General features: G+C 47.6%; 1 protein-coding gene across 5 annotated transcripts in view; it reads left to right on the forward strand.

Annotated features, from left to right (window-relative positions):
* Window positions 1-2408: 2408 nt before the first annotated feature.
* The window catches only part of CLEC16A (C-type lectin domain containing 16A), a 236563-nt gene continuing 221145 nt past the window's right edge, over window positions 2409-17826 (forward strand). For all 5 annotated transcript variants that reach the window (XM_023231082.1, XM_023231083.1, XM_023231085.1 and 2 more), the window contains exons 1-2: window positions 2409-2712; window positions 15607-15735. In XM_023231082.1, the coding sequence (XP_023086850.1) occupies window positions 2633-2712; window positions 15607-15735 (209 nt within the window). In that variant the 5' untranslated portion in view covers window positions 2409-2632. The remainder of the gene's footprint in view (window positions 2713-15606; window positions 15736-17826) is intronic.

Consider the following 17826-nt stretch of genomic DNA (forward strand, 5'->3'; position numbering starts at 1 on the left):
GGTTCGCCGGCCGGCCCCTGCATACGCTCATTGGCCGGCTCGACGCCCGCGCTGACTGGCCCGAGCCGCCAGGGGGCGGGTACCGCTTCGCTCCGCCCCTCGGAGCGCTCGCAACTGAGTTGCTTTTCTGGTTCGGGTCTGCGCTCAGATCTCAAATCAGATTCGCTCTGCATATCAAATAGCGGGAGGGAAAAAAGATTGAACACAATTCAAACCTAGACATAATGCTAAGGCCTCAAAAGCCGAAGGAAACCCGGGCTGCCGCTGCACCTTGCTGCATGCGTCTTTGGGACTCCGTTTCTCCTTTGAAAGGAGGCGGGGTCGGGGAGGGGCGACGGACGGTTGCCCTGAAAATCTTGGACATTCCCAAAGCGCCAGTTTTCATGGTGATCAACCAGGGTCCCCTAAGCTTCTCCAAACTCTGGTTGCTGGAAGGCCTGCCCACTAGGAAACCTGCATCCTAGAGTTAAGGAATACCTGAATAGATTCCGAGGTAGTTCAGATCTTCAACCATAAGGTTGCTTTTTGTTTCTTTTTACTTTGTAAATCATGTTTAAAAGCAATAATACACATGGCTAAACATTCAAACAACCTTGAAGTACACAGAAAAGTGAGTCTCTCGCACCCACTGTTTCCCCCTGCTCTTGGGTAACCATTGCATGTCTTTCAGGAAAACATGATCTCGCCCGAAAAGCCTTCCAAAGCAGTTCAAGAAACCTTTAAATCTCAGGCCACACTGAGCGGTGTATTCTACACGCACTGCTTAATCGGAGGCACACAAGGCAGTGTAGTGTATATGTGCGTACTTTTTACAGATGAAAAACACGAGCCCAGGGAGCCTACATTTCTGAGCCTGGGTGTGTTTCTTTGGAGGCCACATCCTGTTTTTTTTTTTTGCTCCATGACTTTGTCTTGCCCCACTTTATATGAATTACAGGGCAAACCATTAACTCTCCACTCTTACCCATTTCTCCAACTGCTGAAGGTGAAACAAACCTTTACTCATTCATGCACTCTACCAATGTTTTTTAAACACCTACTATGTGCCAAACCTTGTGCCAGGCACTGGGGAGAACATTGGCCTCTGGCTCAGTTCTTTCTTGAGCAGAGTTAATGGGACACAGCGGACCTTTAAAAAGGATGATATATAGAAGTGACTGAATGAATGAATGGATGGTAAACTTGAGAAGTCTTGCCCACATCGAACTTACTACTTCTAATCCAGGGGAGAAATTAGATATATTCTGGCTCATGCAGAAAGTTGGGTGTTTCCTTTTTCACTTTAACGTGGTACTTTGGGAAACAGCATGGATTCTGGGTGAAGACCAGAGGAGTCCTCTGGAAGTACAAAATTTTCAGTTTGGTGCACTGTTGCTTGCAGACTTTTCCAACACACACACTTAATTGAAGTGGACAAAGAAAAAGGTTGTCAGGACAAATAAGGTTGTTACCTATTTCGTGTCACTTTGGTTTATAAAGGGAATCAAAAGTAAAGGTGCGGGCATGGATATGAACCCTGGTTTTGCCACTTATTAACTGTATGATCTTGGGTAAGTCAACCTCTCTGTGACTCAGTTTCCGTGATGATAAAATAGGTTTGATAATAGTACCCAACTCATAGGATGGTTGTGAAAATTAAATACCTTAATATGTAAAGCCCTCAGGACAGTGGCTTTGCATAGTATACACCATCCAATACTGTCAGGCCTCTGAGCCCAAGCCAAGCCATTGCATCCCCTGTGACTTGCACGTCTACGCCCAGATGGCCTGAAGTAACTGAAGAATCACAAAAGAAGAGCAAATGCCCTGCCTCGCCTTAACCGATGACATTCCACCACAAAAGAAATGAAAATGGCCGGTCCTTGCCTTAAGCGATGATAGCATCTTGTGAAATTCCTTTTCCTATCTCATCCTGGCTCAAAAAGCTCCCCCACTAAACACCTTGTGACCCCCACTCTTGCCCGCCAGAGAACAACCCCCCTTTGCCTGTAATTTTCCTTTACCTACCCAAATCCTGTAAAACAGCCCCACCCTTATCTCCCTTCGCTGACTCTCTTTTCGGACTCAGCCCGCCTGCACCCAGGTGATTAAAAAAGCTTTATTGCTCACACATGGCCTGTTTGGTGGTCTCTTCACACGGACGCGCATGACAGATACTATTCTTAATCTTATTATAACCCTAATAATTGTTACTATGTGGTGACTTTCCTTGACCCACCTTCGCAGATTCCCTCTCCGGTACTGCGCCCAAAGCTTCCAATTCCCGCCCACCGGGACGGTTCTCCGGGTCGCTCCTCCTCCCGCCCGGCCTTTTCTGGATGGCCGTAGGCCCGCGGTTGCGCGATGCACGCAGGGCCTTGTAGTCCGTTCGCGGAGTCCTGTCGCGGAAGGCCTCGCGGATGAACTGTATTTCCCAGCACCCCACGCGGCGGCGGCCGTAAAGCGCGGCGGTCGAACGGCCGGTTCCGGCTGAATGTCAGTGCTGGGCTGTGGGCCGGGGAGGAAGGCGGCTGGTGGTTCCTCCACCACCTCCGCCGCGGCATCCTCCGCTTGTGCTGCCGCCCCTGGCGCTGGGCCGCTCGGCTAGTCGGGCATGAGACCGTGAGACGAGAGACGGGTCGGGGCCGCCGACATGTTTGGCCGCTCGCGGAGCTGGGTGGGCGGGGGCCATGGCAAGTCTTCCCGCAACATCCACTCCTTGGACCACCTCAAGTGAGTGTGGGGGGCGTAGCGGGAGGCCGCGGGGTTGGACAGGGGGACGGGGGCTCCGAGTTCCGGGTCCGGGCTCTAGGAGGCGTGAGAGCGGCGGCGGCGAAGGGCGCCCGGGGAAGCCCGTGTGGTGATTAAGAGCGAGGGCTCAGGAGTCAGGGCGCCTGGGTTCGAACCCTGACCCCGTCGCTCTTGGCTGTGTGACCTTGGACTAGTCTCTTAGTTTCTGAGTCTCAGTATCCCCACCTGTAAAGCGAGAGGATGCGATTTCAGTTTATGGACACAGACTTTGTTCTTGACGGTGTCCACCAAGTTTCCTGGCGGGGTGCTTCTTAAGCTGAACAGCTTAGGGGTCAATGGTCTGGGTCGTGGAGTCGGGCAGATCTGGGTCCTAATCTATCTATGTGAATTTAGGCCTCAGGTTCCCCACTTGTAAAATGGGTAGAGTGACAGCACCTGCTTCCTGCCGTTGTGTTGAGGGTTGGTTGGATAAGAGAATGAACGTTAAGCTCAGAACTAGTACAATTGCTCAATAAACGGCGTTAATTATTATAAAAGAACAGATTATTTTCCGAGGGGAGTCTAAGCTGGGGGCATGCACGCTGAGACCCAGGATTTTGGGGCGAGTGGGGAGGATGATGAAGACTAGAGACCTCTGAGAAGGGAATGACTCTACAGCTCTGGGGGAGAACAAATGGCAAATAGGGTCTTGGGACCAGGAGTGCACAGAAGTGAAGAGGCTGGGTTTGCAGCCACACCTGCATTCAAATCCTGACACCACCACTTACTGGCTGTGTGACCTTGGACAAATTACTTCACCTCTCTGAGCCTCCAGATCCCCATCTGCAGATGGCCAGTAGCGGTAGCTGTGTTTATCGTCAGCTCAGCAAGGCCTTCCCAGACCACCCTACCTAACATGCTCCCCCTATCCCAATTCCTATCCATCACATCTTTCTTTCTCTTGCTTTCATTGAGTGCTTCTCCACTCTCTGCAATTATTCTTTATTTTTTATTTATACTTACTTTCTGTCTCCTATTAAACTGGCACTTCAGAGACTGCTTGGTTTACTCACACTTGTATTCCCAGCATCTGGTACTGCTCTCTGCCTACTTAAAGAGTAGAACAAGGAATGGTTGAATTGGGGAGAGGTGAAGAGCATGCAGGCCAAGACCCGGGATTTGGGGGCAGGTGTGGAGGATGATGAAAAATAGAGATCTCTGTGAAGGGGAAGGCTTTCGGGAGGGAAATGGCGGGGATGCTGAAGAGGGGAGTAGACAAGCCTTCCGTGTCAAGAAATAGGCAGGTTTCCAGAGGGAGATCTTGAGACTACTAATGGGAAAGGAGGAGGATAGGATTACGATATGGTGGGAAGTAGTGGAAGGGAGACAGGGCTGTGGAAAGGATTGGTGGGAGGGAATTAGATAGGGACTTCTCATGTGTCCCCCGGAGTGGAGTAGGGGTAGTGGCAGGACCGCATTTCTCAGCTGTGACCTTTCTAGCATGGAGCAGCATTTAGTAAAACGTTTGTGAGTCTTGAAGAGTGGCGAGCAGAAGGGTTCAGTATGTGGTGAGGGGCGCTTTTAGAGCAGGAGGTGGTGAGAGAAGACAAGGGAAGGAAAGAGGCCCAGGACAAGGGTGGGGTGGGTAGGGAGGCAGGGATCTTAGATGGGAGGGCAGCTGGCCGGGAAAGGGAGTGGTTGAAGGATTTCAGGAATTTATCGAGTGGGCGGAGGTGGCTGAGGAGGGGAGGGGAGTTATCCAGAGGAGTTTGGGCTTCCTGCCAGCATCCAGGTACCTGCAGGCTCTCACCTAACTCTGCTTAACTCTAGCCCTTTTAAATTACCTTAATTTATTACTATATCAAATGCATTATTCTGTACCAGGTACTTGCTAAGGACTTCCTGTGTTATTTCCATTGGTCCTCACAAGTCTGTGAGTTACAGGAACCATTATTGTTTCCATTTTACAGAAGTGGAAACTAAGGTTCAAGGGGCTTCAGTAACTTGCCCCAAGGTGTCAGCAGCCGAAGGGTGGCAGAGGCAGGATTTGACTCCCAAGCTTGTGCTCGTTATACTGTCGTTCTGAGTAAAACTTCCCGATAAGTCTGTTTGAGGACACTTGACTTGGCCGAGTCTCATCGCCAATGGGGCATCTTTGCCAGCCAGCAGAGAATGGTAAACGGTCTGTGGTTCCCTTGCAGTATGCTGGGAACTGCCTGGGTTCATTGTTTAGATCACATGTCTATCGGATGCTTCTTTGGAAACCCGAGTTGCCTGCCCTGAATCAGGCAGATCAGCTTAATCCATATTACAGCTGCAAGAACCTGCGATTTTTGTATTGGTGAGGGGGTTAGAAGATCCCCCAGGGACTTGGAAAAGAGTGCTGTGAACAGCCAGTGCCCACCCAGGGGCTTGTGCCACTCTGCATTTGGCTCTGTTAGTAAACATCTTGGGTCTTGGGTACAGAACAGCTCATTCCCTGAGGAAGTTTGCAGGCTGGTGGGGGAGACAGCTGTAGAGCCAGTGACTGTACAGTGTGACAAGTGTGGGATCGCCATGGGCCCAGGGTTCTGTGGGAACCCTTCTTGGGAGCTTTCTGGAGGAGGCAACACCAGCGCGGGTTCTCCAAGAACGAGCTGAAGCCACCACGGTGGGCAGCAGGTGCGGGAGGCGGAACACTGTGACCAGGACCCTGGGGGTTTTGTGGCATGTCCAGGTGGGGGCTGATAGCTGTGGGAAACAAGGCTGGAAGGAGGAAGGGGCTTGGGATTTATCTGACACTTCGGGTGACCAACTGTCCTGGTTTGCCTCGGCTGAGGGGTTTCCCAGGATATGGGACTTTCAGTGCTAAAACTGGGAAAGTCCCAGACAAACTAGTATAAACTGGTCACCCTATCAGTGACAAGTGACAGTTCCTAATACACTCTTGCCTTGACCTGGGCAGTATGGATGGAGAGGAAAAGTTTAAGATAGTTTAAAGAATTTACTTACTTATTTATTTATTTATTTAAACACACAAGGCATCTGGAAACCCTCCTCTTTTTTTTTTTTTTTTTGGAGATGGTCTCGCTCTGGAATGGAGTACAGTGGCGCGATCTCGGTGCACTGCAAGCTCCAACTCCTGGGTTCATGCCGTTCTCCTGCCTCAACCTCCCGGGTAGCTGGGACTGTAGGTGCCTGCCGCCACGCACGGCTAATTTTTTTGTATTTTTAGTAGAGACGGGGTGTCACCGTGTTAGCCAGGATGGTCTTGATCTCCGGGCCTTGTGTTCCGCCTGCCTCGACCTCCCAAAGTGCTGGGATTGCAGGTGTGAGCCACTGCGCCCGGCCTAGACTTTACTTTTTTAGAACAGTTTGAGATTTACAGAAAGATTGAGAAGATAACACAGAGAGCTGGAAACTGTTTTTAGCTTCATTATTCTTTGTAATGCTCCCAGCTTGCAAACTGGAAAGGAATTTTCCTGTTAGGGTTTTACTTTTGCTAAATGGTAGAAAACTTCATACCTGTGGTCTCTGTCTGCTGAACTGAGTTAGTGATTTAGCTCAGGTAGATTGAAGTAGTCAAGAGGTTATTTTCTACACACCATGGGTAGTTTGTTGTCCAGATTAGTGGCAAGGCTGTGACATTGACTGACAAATGTCCACCACCAAGCAGAAGCCTGAGTGATGGAATCATTTGATTGCTACTGAAGCATCATCTTTACCAGGGACTGCAAGTCTACAGCTGGTAGAACTTGGTTGTTTTTGTCTTGTGGCCTTCATTGTGGTCCCCTTTGTGTGGGGGTCAAGATTTTTGGTTCCAAGTGACAGAAACCCAGCTAGAATTGCCTTAAGCCCCAAATGGATTGAATAGCTCCCGTCACTGAATGGTCTGTCCAGGCTAAACCATGGCTGAATCCAGGTGTTTGGAGCCATCAGAAATCCGCCTCTTTCCACCTCTCAGCTCTACCTTTTTCCTGTTGGTGTCGTTTTCAGGCAGGCTGCAGGATTACATCATATTAGCTTAGCACTCCTGGGGGAAAAGAGAGCTTCTTTTCTTAATATTGCCAGCAGAAGTCCAGAATTGAGTATCTCTGGACCAATGAGGTCTCATGCCACCCCTGAGCTGTCATTCTGGCCAAAGGTATAGAGGGGCTGTGATTGGCCATTCCTCACTCATATTCCCTTCCCTGGAGCAAGAGTGGGATGAACTCCACTTAAGCTAGTGGGAGAGAATGAGAGAAAAGGGTGGTTTCCCATGGGAGAATCAGGGGATACTGCCCAAAGAAGGCGGGGGATGGATCCATGGCAGGTTGACAGATGCACACCTACTCTTGGTGTATTCAAGTTTTGGCTAAGGTGGCACTGACAGTGTTAGAGAGCTTGGGGTACAATATTGCCGTGTTGATCTTCTTTTCTTTCTTTTTTTTATTTTTTTTGTGAGACGGAGTCTCGCTCTGTCGCCCAGGCTCGAGTGCAGTGGCATCATCTCGGCTCACTGCAAGCTCCACCTCCCGGGTTGACGCCATTCTCCTGCCTCAGCCTCCCGCGTAGCTGGGACTACAGGCACCCGCCACCACGCCTGGCTAATTTTTTTTGTATTTTTACTAGAGTTGGGGTTTAACCATGTTAGCCAGGATGGTCTCGATTTCCTGACCTCGGTATCCACCCACCTCACCCTCCCAAAGTGCTGGGATTACAGGCGTGAGCCACCGCGCCCGGCCTTTGATTTTCTTAAAATATCATCTTCACCATGTCACACGTTATGGGTCCTAGGCACCCACTGTGTCATGTCTAAGTTCTTCCAGGCCTTCAGGGTGCTCCAGACTCTGTTCCCGCCATCTAGTTTGGGAGCACAGGGAGCCAGGAACATCCTTGGTAGGCAGATGCTGTTTAAATGGAGACCGAGGAGGTAAGTGGTTGTTATCAGGCAGCGGGGTGTCAGGTGAAAGGAAGGATGTTTGAGGCAGAGGAAAAGGCAGTTGAGAAAGCCTAGCGGGGCAAGGAGAGCAGTGCGCATCGGCAGAACTGAGGTGGTTCAGCAGGGGAGTGTTCACTGGGCGAAGGGGAGGTGAGGACCCAAGCTCACGGCCTTACTTGGGAGAGTCTCCAGAGGCCAGTTCCCCTGGGACCTTGTAAATCACCTTAAGGAATTCAGACTAAGAGTGAGAACAGGAGGGAACCACTGAAGGTTTTTTAACCACAGAAAGGCTGTGGTCTGGCTGAAGCTGGCAGAATGGATTGGAGGAGGGGCAGACTGGAGGTGAGCGTCCACATGGTGCAGTGGGGTGGGGCGCTGCTGCCGTCCCCTGGTGAGTTATAGTAGCAGCTGCTGTCATCCAGGCGTATCTCCCGTTGGTGGTCCACTCACACACACACCTCGCTTGCCCACTTGAGCTCCTCTGCTCTTTTCTTCCTGCCCATCCAAATCCCTAGCTCTATCCCGAAAATGCCATTTCTTCCCTAAAAATTGCCCTGGTGACCTCAGCCAACAAGAGTTTTGCTGTCTTCTTAACTTCTCTTGTGCCTGCTCACACTGTCCCACACAGTTAACACATTATTATATACTTCTCATCACCAAAGAGCGGCTCGGCTGTTAGCTTTACGTTTTTAAAACTTTCATCCCAGCCTTGAGTTAGGCCCTCAGGAAGCTGGCTGGGGTTCAGACCTTGTCTTCCTTTGTTACGTATCTTTTTGTTATTTTCTCCCAGTTTGAACATAAGCATCATGAAAGCCTATATGGCTTGTTCAGCTGGGTACTGTGTGGTGCCAGCACAGGACCTGGCAGATAGTAAGCAGTCAACAAATATTTGTCATAGGATGAACAAGAGGCAGACGTCTGTTTTCAGAAAAGGCCAGTCTTTTTCCCAACAACTGCTTGTTCTTCCCAGTTTTGGTCACAGCACCTGTGCCAGAGCCGTGACTTTCTCTAGGGCTAAAAGCCCTGCCTACACGCTACACATCCCCCGCCCAGCCTCACTCGCCGGCCCTGTTTAACATCTTTGGGGGATGATTCACCAGGGGAAGCACCGCCTATGAACACCTTCTTTCATCCTCCAGCTGATTCCACCCTGCCTGAAGCTTCTCCTCGTCCTGCTGGCCAGAAGGCTGAACTCTGACCAGATGGTGGTTTTCAGGGCACAGAGTGGGACATGCTGGGGAACGTCTGCAGTGCCTCTGGCCGAGTGCTGGAAAGGCCAGACAGACACAGGCTCTGTGTCTCCAATCCCTGTACCGTGCCTGAGACATTGTTATTTGGAGCTGTGTGGACACTGGGGGGTAAATTTCTAACCCCCAGGCCTCCCATCATTCTGCTTATCCTTTCTCACGCCCCAGCTTGCAAATACACATTTCAAAATCTTGAAAGAGGAGCATCCTAATAATACCATATTATGGTACAAGGCGTCACACTTGCAGAAAATGCTGTCACTGAAATGAACTTGGACTTAGTATTTCTGTCTCTGCAATGGACTGAATTCCTAATTTTTGAAGGGGATGGGGCTTTATTAACTGCGGTGGTTTTACATGTGAAATCAGTGACTCTTGAGAAAGCAGAGGCTCTTTAGGCGGGATTTGTTTACGTCCATCATCCTTGGTGATGCACCTCGAGTGTGTTGGTTGCAGTTTCTCTTCTCCAGGCATTTCAAACTCTGAAGCTCATCTGTCGGTGGAGAGTTAGCTAACGGGCAAAGCTCGGATATTGAGACTGCATCTGCAGAGCTCCTGTTGGGAATATGAGAACGCTGGCTCTTTTCCAGACAAATGGGAGTAAGAGGACTTTGTAAGGACTTTCTGTAAGATCTGATACTATTTTCATGCTTTTTGGTTTATCTATTTGGTGTTTTTTAAATGTATTTTCTGTATTATTATTATTTTTTTGTATGTTAGGCATTCATAACCTCATGTAAATTGTTGGCCAATATAATTGTTGCTTACTTCATTGTTTGCATTTTTGTAGTCCTAGAAGGGTTATAATCATGGGGTCTGGAGTTCAGCCTGCCTGGTTCTAACCTAGGCACCTCCTGTGCTGCACCAGGACCCTGGGCAAGTGCCTCAGCAACCAGAGCATCATCCCCAAAGGGTCAATTGTTTCCAGGAATAAATGAAGCACTCAGAGACTCGCAGTAATAGGAAGCTTCAACTGTTTTACTGAGGTAGATACATAGTTTGAGAAAAAACATTATCATTGTAACAGTGGTTATCCTTGTAAGAGAAACATTTTAATTTACTGCCATTAAGTAGCAAGGTAGGCCCAGCGCGGTGGCTCAAGCCTGTAATCCCAGCACTTTGGGAGGCCGAGAGACGGGCGGATCGTGAGGTCAGGAGATCGAGACCATCCTGGCTAACCTGGTGAAACCCCGTCTCTACTAAAAAATACAAAAAACTAGCTGGGCGAGGTGGCGGGCGCCTGTAGTCCCAGCTACTTGGGAGGCTGAGGCAGGAGAATGGCGTAAACCCAGGAGGCGGAGCTTGCAGTGAGCTGAGATCCAGCCACTGCACTCCACCCTGGGTGACAGAGCGAGACTCCGTCTCAAAAAACAAAACAAAAAATAAAAAACAAACAAAAAAAGTAGCAAGGTAATTCTTCTGTCTTTTGAAACTTTTCTGAGATAAGGACACAGCTTTGCACACAAGGATGGTCATAGCAACATTGTTATCACTCAAACAATTAGGAATCTTAATGCCCTTGGAAAGAGTTGCTACTGTGCTTGTCCTTTCAATGGCATACTGTGTAGCCATTACAGATATTTGCAAAGAGTTGTCAATAACCAAAAAAAGTGCCTTTGTTTTAGCTGAGGTGTGAAAAAAGATTGGCATGGAAATGGATAATGCAACATGACCTCAACTATGTCAATATCCATAGTAAAGGAAAAGACCCAAGGAAAGAGATCACAACTCCAGCAGCAGAGTCATCTCTAGGCACCATGGTTGTCATTTCTCTTTCGTTGTTGTCAAAGTTTCTGACATCTCTAAAGTGAATGTTACGTTTAGAATCAGAAGGTTATTAAAATGGGCCAGGTGGGCTGGCTCACGCCTGTAATCCCAGTACTTTGGGAAGCCGAGGTAGGCAGATCACTTGAGGTCTGGAGTTCAAGATCAGCCTGGCCAACATGGCTAAACCGCATCTCTACTAAAAGTAGTTGGGCGTGGTGGCCTGCGCCTATAATCCCAGCTACATGGGAAGCTGAGGCAGGAGAATCATTTGAACCTAGGAGGTGGAGGCTGCAGTGAGCCAAGATCACACCACTGCACTCCAGCCTGGTGACAGAGAGAGACTCCTCAAAAAATGACAACAACAACAAAAAGTTATTAAAATGTTTCTCTCTCTGAGGTGGTTGAATTACCTGATCTTCCAAAGCCCTGGAATTAGATAGAGCATTAAAACATTAAATCTTAATCCATTCAGCCTTTTCCCCTATTACATTCAAGCGATTGTATATTGAGAATCTCTGACTCAAATGTTGTGTAAAACAGTGTGCTAGGGCATTGTGGGACAGAAAGACGAGCAAGGTGAAGGTGTAACCCCCATTGAGCTTTGGAGCTTGAAATCTAGAAATCTAGTGAGTATTTCCATATACCAGCAAAAGACATTTAGAAAGTGAGTATTTCAAACAATATCATTTACAATAGCATTAAAAAAATATCAACTACCTGGGAACAAATCTAACAAAAGATCTGCAAGACTCCTGTCAAGTAAGCGTGGAAAGAAATGCTGTAAATATCAGAATGTTACACTCTTGTAAATATGTCAGTTCTCTCCAAATTTAGCCATAGATGTAGGGCAAGTCTAAGGAAATTTTAGCAGGTATTTTTGTGGAAATGAAGAAGGTGATTTTTAAATGTATATGGAAATTAAAAGGTCCAAGAATAGCCAATATTATATTGAAAAACAGAAGGAGAGAAGTTGGAGGACTTAATTACCACACGGCAAGGTTTACTGTGAAACTGCAGTAATCATACAGTGTGGTCTTGATACGAGGATAGACAAGTAGATCCATGATACTGGAGTATCCAGAACAAGACCCACACAGGTGGTCACCTGATTAATGACAGTGGTGCTGCTGGAGTGCACTAGAGAAGTGAGGGCCTTTTCTGTAAATGGTGCTGAGTCAAGTAGATTTCCATATAGAAAAAATTAATTTTGGCCAGTACCTCATATCATACACAGAAATCAGTTCCAGATGTATTCAAAGTCAAAATGTGAAGAGTAAAACAATAACTTTGTTAGAAGAAAACAGTATTTCCCTATAACCTTGGGGTAGGTAAGAACCTCTTAAGCTTGATACAAGAAACACCATCCAAGGAAAAGATTGATAAATTGAACTACATTAAAATTAAGAACTTCTGCTCAGCCAAAGACCAGTATAAAGAGAGCGAAAAGGTAAGCCACCATCAGAGAAAGTGTTTGCAATATGTATCTCCAGTAAAGGATTTGTGGTCAGAGTATATAAAGAACCTCTCAAAACAAGCAAGAAAAAGCCACACAGCCTCATTTTAAAAGTAGGCAAAAGACTTGCACAGGCATCTCACAAAAGAAGACATTCAAACAGTCCAAAAACATATATGAACAGGCACCCAGCTTTGTTAGTGCAGGAAAGCCCCCATGCAACATCGCCATATACCCAGCAGATGGCGCCACCGACCAGGGCAAAGAACGCCAAATACTGAGTGGCCAAGAAACAAATGGAATTCTCAGATCCTGCTTCTGGGCCACAGGGCTGTGGGCGAGCTACTGAACGTCCCCAAACCTCACTTGCTGTCTTGGCCTGTGCAGTGGCAACAATGTGCACATCTTCAGGTTGCTGTGAGTCTGTAGGTCACATGAAGCCCTCGCAGAGAACCAGGCACGTGGGGTTTCCTAGAATCTTCTTTTCAGGACTTACTGCTCTGCCCTCTCTGCCTGTAAGGGCCTTCTGGTAGTTACTAGGACTTTTTCCTGAAGAAATTGTTTAATGAGGGCAACAATAACAATAGCTAGCACTTGTATCATACATAGTAACTGCCAGGTTGGTTATCTGTTATCTCGCACCACCACCAAAATAGGTAGGTACTAAAGTATTTAGGTGCCACTGCTGTTTACATTTTACAGGTGAGATAACTGAGGTGCACAGAGAAAAAGTAACTTGCTCAGGATCACCCAGCTAATACGTGATGGAGGTGTGCTCAGACCCAGGCATTCCAGTGTCTGTGATTCACCATATGTTCTAATTATACCAGTGTTTGTAATTAACCATATAATCTAGTGCCTCTCAGGAAATGCCAGGCTTTCTCTACTTCCTGACCTCTTCACCATAGCTCTGCAGTGTCTCTTGCCGTGTCTGGCATTTGGATCCCTGGCTATGTTCAGTCGTGTATGCTTTGATCTAAGTTATGTTCACAAAGACCATCCCCTGCCCCATTCAGCATTTATTGAACACCTGCTGTGTATCAGATGTTTGGAGTATACTGGGGTCAGCAAGATGAATAAGGTGATGGTGCTGACCTTGAGGAACTCAGGTCTAGTAAGGGAGGCAGATCTTTGCAAATGAGGGTGGGCTGTGCAGTAGCAAATATGTGTGGGTACAGAGGTGCCAGTGAGGAGGGAACAAATAAATCCACCTGGGAGGGGGCATAGGGAAAGCTTTACCAAGAGAGGCCCCAGCTGGGTTTTGAAATATAAGTAAGAGTTTGCTGGTTGACAAGGACAGCAAGGGCATTCTAAGCAGAAAGCCCCATCAGTTGAAGTCATGTGGTCCAAAAGAATTTAAAATGTCCTGTCCTTGTTGGGGATCTTCAGAGCAGACCCACTCACCTAAGCCACCACCTCCCATGGACCAGAAGTATGATGTGTGATGCTAATAGATGTGCACAGAAGAGAGGAGGGAGGATCTGCCCTTCCCCCAACTTGTCACTGGCAGGGTGTCGGGCACATGGGGGCCTGCGTGGGGACTGTCACGGATGGCCACAGCTGGAGTGGTACGGTGACTGTCAAACTTCACTGAGATTGGGGCCCTGCACCAAAAGTCCAATTCAGTGTCTCTGGAACAACTTACAAAGGTGATTCTGATGCAAGATGCCTGGGAACTGCAATTTGGAAAACTCTGCTCTTTGAAATTCTTGGGGAAGATGCACTTGGGGGAAGATGCACTTGAGGCAAGACGAAGATGTAGATTTGGGAGCGGGTCCTCCAACGATTCATCCCAGGGTGGTTCAAGTGCTGTTTGATTTACCTAATTACAGAGGGATACTGGGGCTATGCCGCCACCTGCATCCTTGTTGGTAGATTTGGGTACAAATGGTTGAGGATTTGTGTTTTTTGAAGGCTCTTCTAATTACTGCATATTAAAAATTACATGCAATTTCTAATTAATAAATTAATTAAATGCTTGATTATACTAGGTCTTTAAAGCGTAATAGTAACAGTGTTAATAAATAAACCCTAGCATCTTTAAATAGCAGATTGTTCTTTATTGTTTCATCCTCAAGCTGCTTCCTCTTTATCTCTTACCTGTTTTTAGAGATTGTAAATGGGACAGTCCTATCTAGCCCTTTCCTTCCTTGCTCTCACCAGACCCCCAGCCCTGTAAACTGAAGTTGGCCATCAAAGAAATCAGGAGGGGAGGGGACTTTTCCTGAGTTGCTGCTTCTTGGTGTCTGCTTTTCCTTCTCAAGCCTTAGCTCCCTTGACAGGTGAAGTTACCTGGGGCTGTGGGCCCTGGAGAAGCCGTCTTAAAAGCTGTGCCTGGTGGCACTCCCAGGGTGTCCAGCCAGACTTCTAGTCCTTGCACTGCTCGGGACTGGCCTTGGTGATTCTTTTGGTCTCTCCCACCAGTAAAGAGGCCGTGAGGACTGGATGGTGTCTACCTGTCTCTGCTCCAGCACCTGGCATTCAGGCCTGTTTGGATAGATGAAGTATAGCACCATAGCCTCTCCAGCCCATTTGTTTGTTTGTTTGTTTGTTTGTTTATTTATTTAGAGTCTCGCTGTGTCACCCAGGCTGGAGTGCAATGGCGTGATCTCGGCTCACTGCGACCTCCACCTCCCAGGTTCAAGCAATTTTCCCTGCCTCAGCTTCTGGAATAGCTGGGATTACAGACTTCCACCACCACGTCCAGCTAATTTTTGTATTTTTAGTAGAGACGGGGTTTCACCATGTTGGCCAGGCTGGTCTCGTACTCCTCACCTCAGGTGATCCACCCGCCTCGGCCTCCCAAAGTGCTGGGATTACAGGCATGAGCCACTGCTCCCAGCCAGTCCATTTAACTCAGTGAATTTAACAGTCTGTTCTCAGCAAATAAGACCACTGCCCTTGGCCTGCAAACCACCCAGATCATTTGAGCCATAAGTTCAGATGGGCACACTGCACTTGAGAGGGACTGACTGTGAGCATTCCAATGGGAATTGCATGTGAATTTTGTCCCAGGAACTGCTCTGGGACCCAGCCTTCCTAAGCCGTGGCTCCATCTCTCTAAACCTCATTAGCCTGGCAGCAGGTCCCGTGTTAGGCATCCAGCCTGAGCTGTATGTCCCCACTTGCTCTGAAGGCATCAGCATCACGGGGAGCATGTGAAACAGGTGGCTACTTGCTCTTCTGTCGGTCCTGCTGAATCTGAATCTCCCAGGGAGCCCCAGGAGCCCCCACTTGATTCAGTTCTCCAGGTGGTTCTCTTGCACACTGCAGTTTGAGAGTAGCTGACTTCAAAGGTTTGACGATTTTCTTGTCTCAGTCTGGGTTGGTGTGTCCTTGGTTTAACCCTTCAAAGCTTTGTCTGCTATTTTTCTTGGGTTGTGAGTTACGTCTAATCTGAATGAGAAATTGCATTACCCAAACCTGAGAAAGCATTGCTGTATTGTCTCCAGAATATTGCTAATGGTCATTGAAGTTGGCTTGCATTTCAGTTGGTAACCTTTCATTTCCTTTTCTCTCATGTCTCTCAGGTATCTCTACCACGTTTTGACCAAAAACACCACAGTCACAGAACAGAACCGGAACCTGCTAGTGGAGACCATCCGCTCCATCACCGAGATCCTGATCTGGGGAGATCAGAATGACAGCTCTGTATTTGAGTAAGGGTTTCTAATGATTGCTGTGTTTTCATTGTTCTTCTTTGAATGTTTGTCTAAATGTATACCATGAGTCATTCCAGATGATGTCAGGATTTGACGCCAATTTGATCTTGCCCAGATATCTATCTCTGTCTAGCTGTAAAAAAAAAAAAAAAGTGCCCTTGAAACACTATAGAAATCCAAGTCAAAAATGGGGAAGTTATGGAAATGAGTGTCTCTAGAAAACCTGAAAATGTCGTGGGTAATTTTCCTCCAGGTTGTGTCTGATTATTTTCCCAAAGGAAGGAGAACATGTCTGGTGGTTAGATTTGACATGAACAGAAGGCCCGTGCCCTGGGGGAGTCACTCAGGGCTCCCAGTTACCATGTTTACTGATGACCAGGCACAGGGCTGAGCTCCTGATGAGACAATCCAGCTAAGTTTCCCACCCACCCCGTGGTAGAGGCCCAGTTGGTGTCCCCTTTTTTGCTCAAGGTCACATAGCTGATAAGCGGTGGAAAGGTGACACACACCCAGAATCTGTGAGGGGTTCCCCCAATTCTCCTACTTCCTAGGTGAGCAGTCCTCAGCCAGGCTCTTCATCTCCCTAAGCCTCAGTTTCTTTACCTTTAAAGGAGAGAGAAAAAGTTCTCTCTGTCCAGTGCCTGGTACAGGAATAAATGATAGCAGATGATAAAGCCAGATGTGCCTCACTGGACAGTTAAAAAGCAAGGGCCGCCAGGCGCAGTGGCTCACACCTGTAATCCCAGTGCTTTGGGAGCCTGAGGCAGGAGGATCGCTTGAGCCCAGGAGTTCGAGAACAGCCTGGACAACATAGGGAGACCCTGTCTCTATGTATAATTTAAAATTTAGTCTTGCATGGTTGTGTGTGCCTCTGGTCCCAGCTACTCATAAGGCTGAGGTGGGAGGATTGCCTGAGCTCAGGAGGTCCAGGCTGCAGTGAGCCATGATCTTGCCACTGCACTCCAGCCTGGGTGACAGAGTGAGACCACGTCACAAAAAAAAAAAAAAAAGCAAGTGCTGTTAACTGTGAACTACCTCCCTAATAGATCTGCCTTGATGTCTTAGTGCAGAAGGGTTTGGGACTGGGTTATGACAACCACCAAACACGGACGTGTGTGTGTGTGTATTATAAATATTGAGGCTACTTTTAAAACTCATTTTTGAAAAGTAAAGGTGTTCTATTTTTAACCTGGCTTCTCGTTAGATATCCTAGTAAAAAGGATATTACCCTTTCATGGATTCAGACAGAATTAGGCAGCACTGAGCAAGTTCTTGAACATAGGTTCAAGATAGGTTTATATTTTCATTAGTAAGGTTATCCAATAAAGCTACTTGTGGAGATGCAAACTCTTGAAAATGCAAACCTGTAAACGCTGACTATGATCTCCAAAGCAAAACATGTGAGTAATGAAGTTGTGTTTATACACGGAACTAACTTCCTTTAAGGATACATGGGGAATTTTGTTTTGTTTTTTGAGATGGAGTCTTGATGTGTTGTCCAGGCTGGAGTACAGTGGTGCCATCCCAGCTCACTGCAACCACTGCCTCCCAGGTTCAAGCAGTTCTCCTGCCTCAGCCTCCTGAGTAGTTGGAATTACAGGCACCCACCACCATGTGGGGCTAATTTTTGTATTTTTAGTAGAGACAGTGTTTTGCCATGTTGGCCAGACTGGTCTCAAACTCCTGACCTCAGGTGATCCACCCACCTCAGGCTCCCAAAGTGCTGGGATTACAGGCATGAGCCACCATGCCCAGCCCGAATTTTTTTTTTTTTTTTTTTAATATCTTGTTGGAAATGAGAAACACCCTTGGGTTAAAGATTAGAAACTGTGCCCCCGCTTGACTGGAATGGACTTATGTTTTTTTTAGAGACAGGGTCTTGCTCTGTTGCCTGGGCTGGTCTCAAACCCCTGGGCTCGAACGATTCTCCCTCCTCAGCCTCCCAGTGTACTGGGATTACAGGCGTGAGCTACTGCACCTTGCCTAGAATGGACTTTCTTAGTCCATCTGTCATCTTAGAACAGCTGCTGAGCTCTTGGAGTCCGCATGATTCTTAAACAGGTATCCAACAAAGTCCCTAAGAAAATT

This window comes from Piliocolobus tephrosceles, chromosome 17 (assembly GCF_002776525.5).
Source record: "Piliocolobus tephrosceles isolate RC106 chromosome 17, ASM277652v3, whole genome shotgun sequence".
NCBI lineage: Eukaryota > Metazoa > Chordata > Mammalia > Primates > Cercopithecidae > Piliocolobus > Piliocolobus tephrosceles.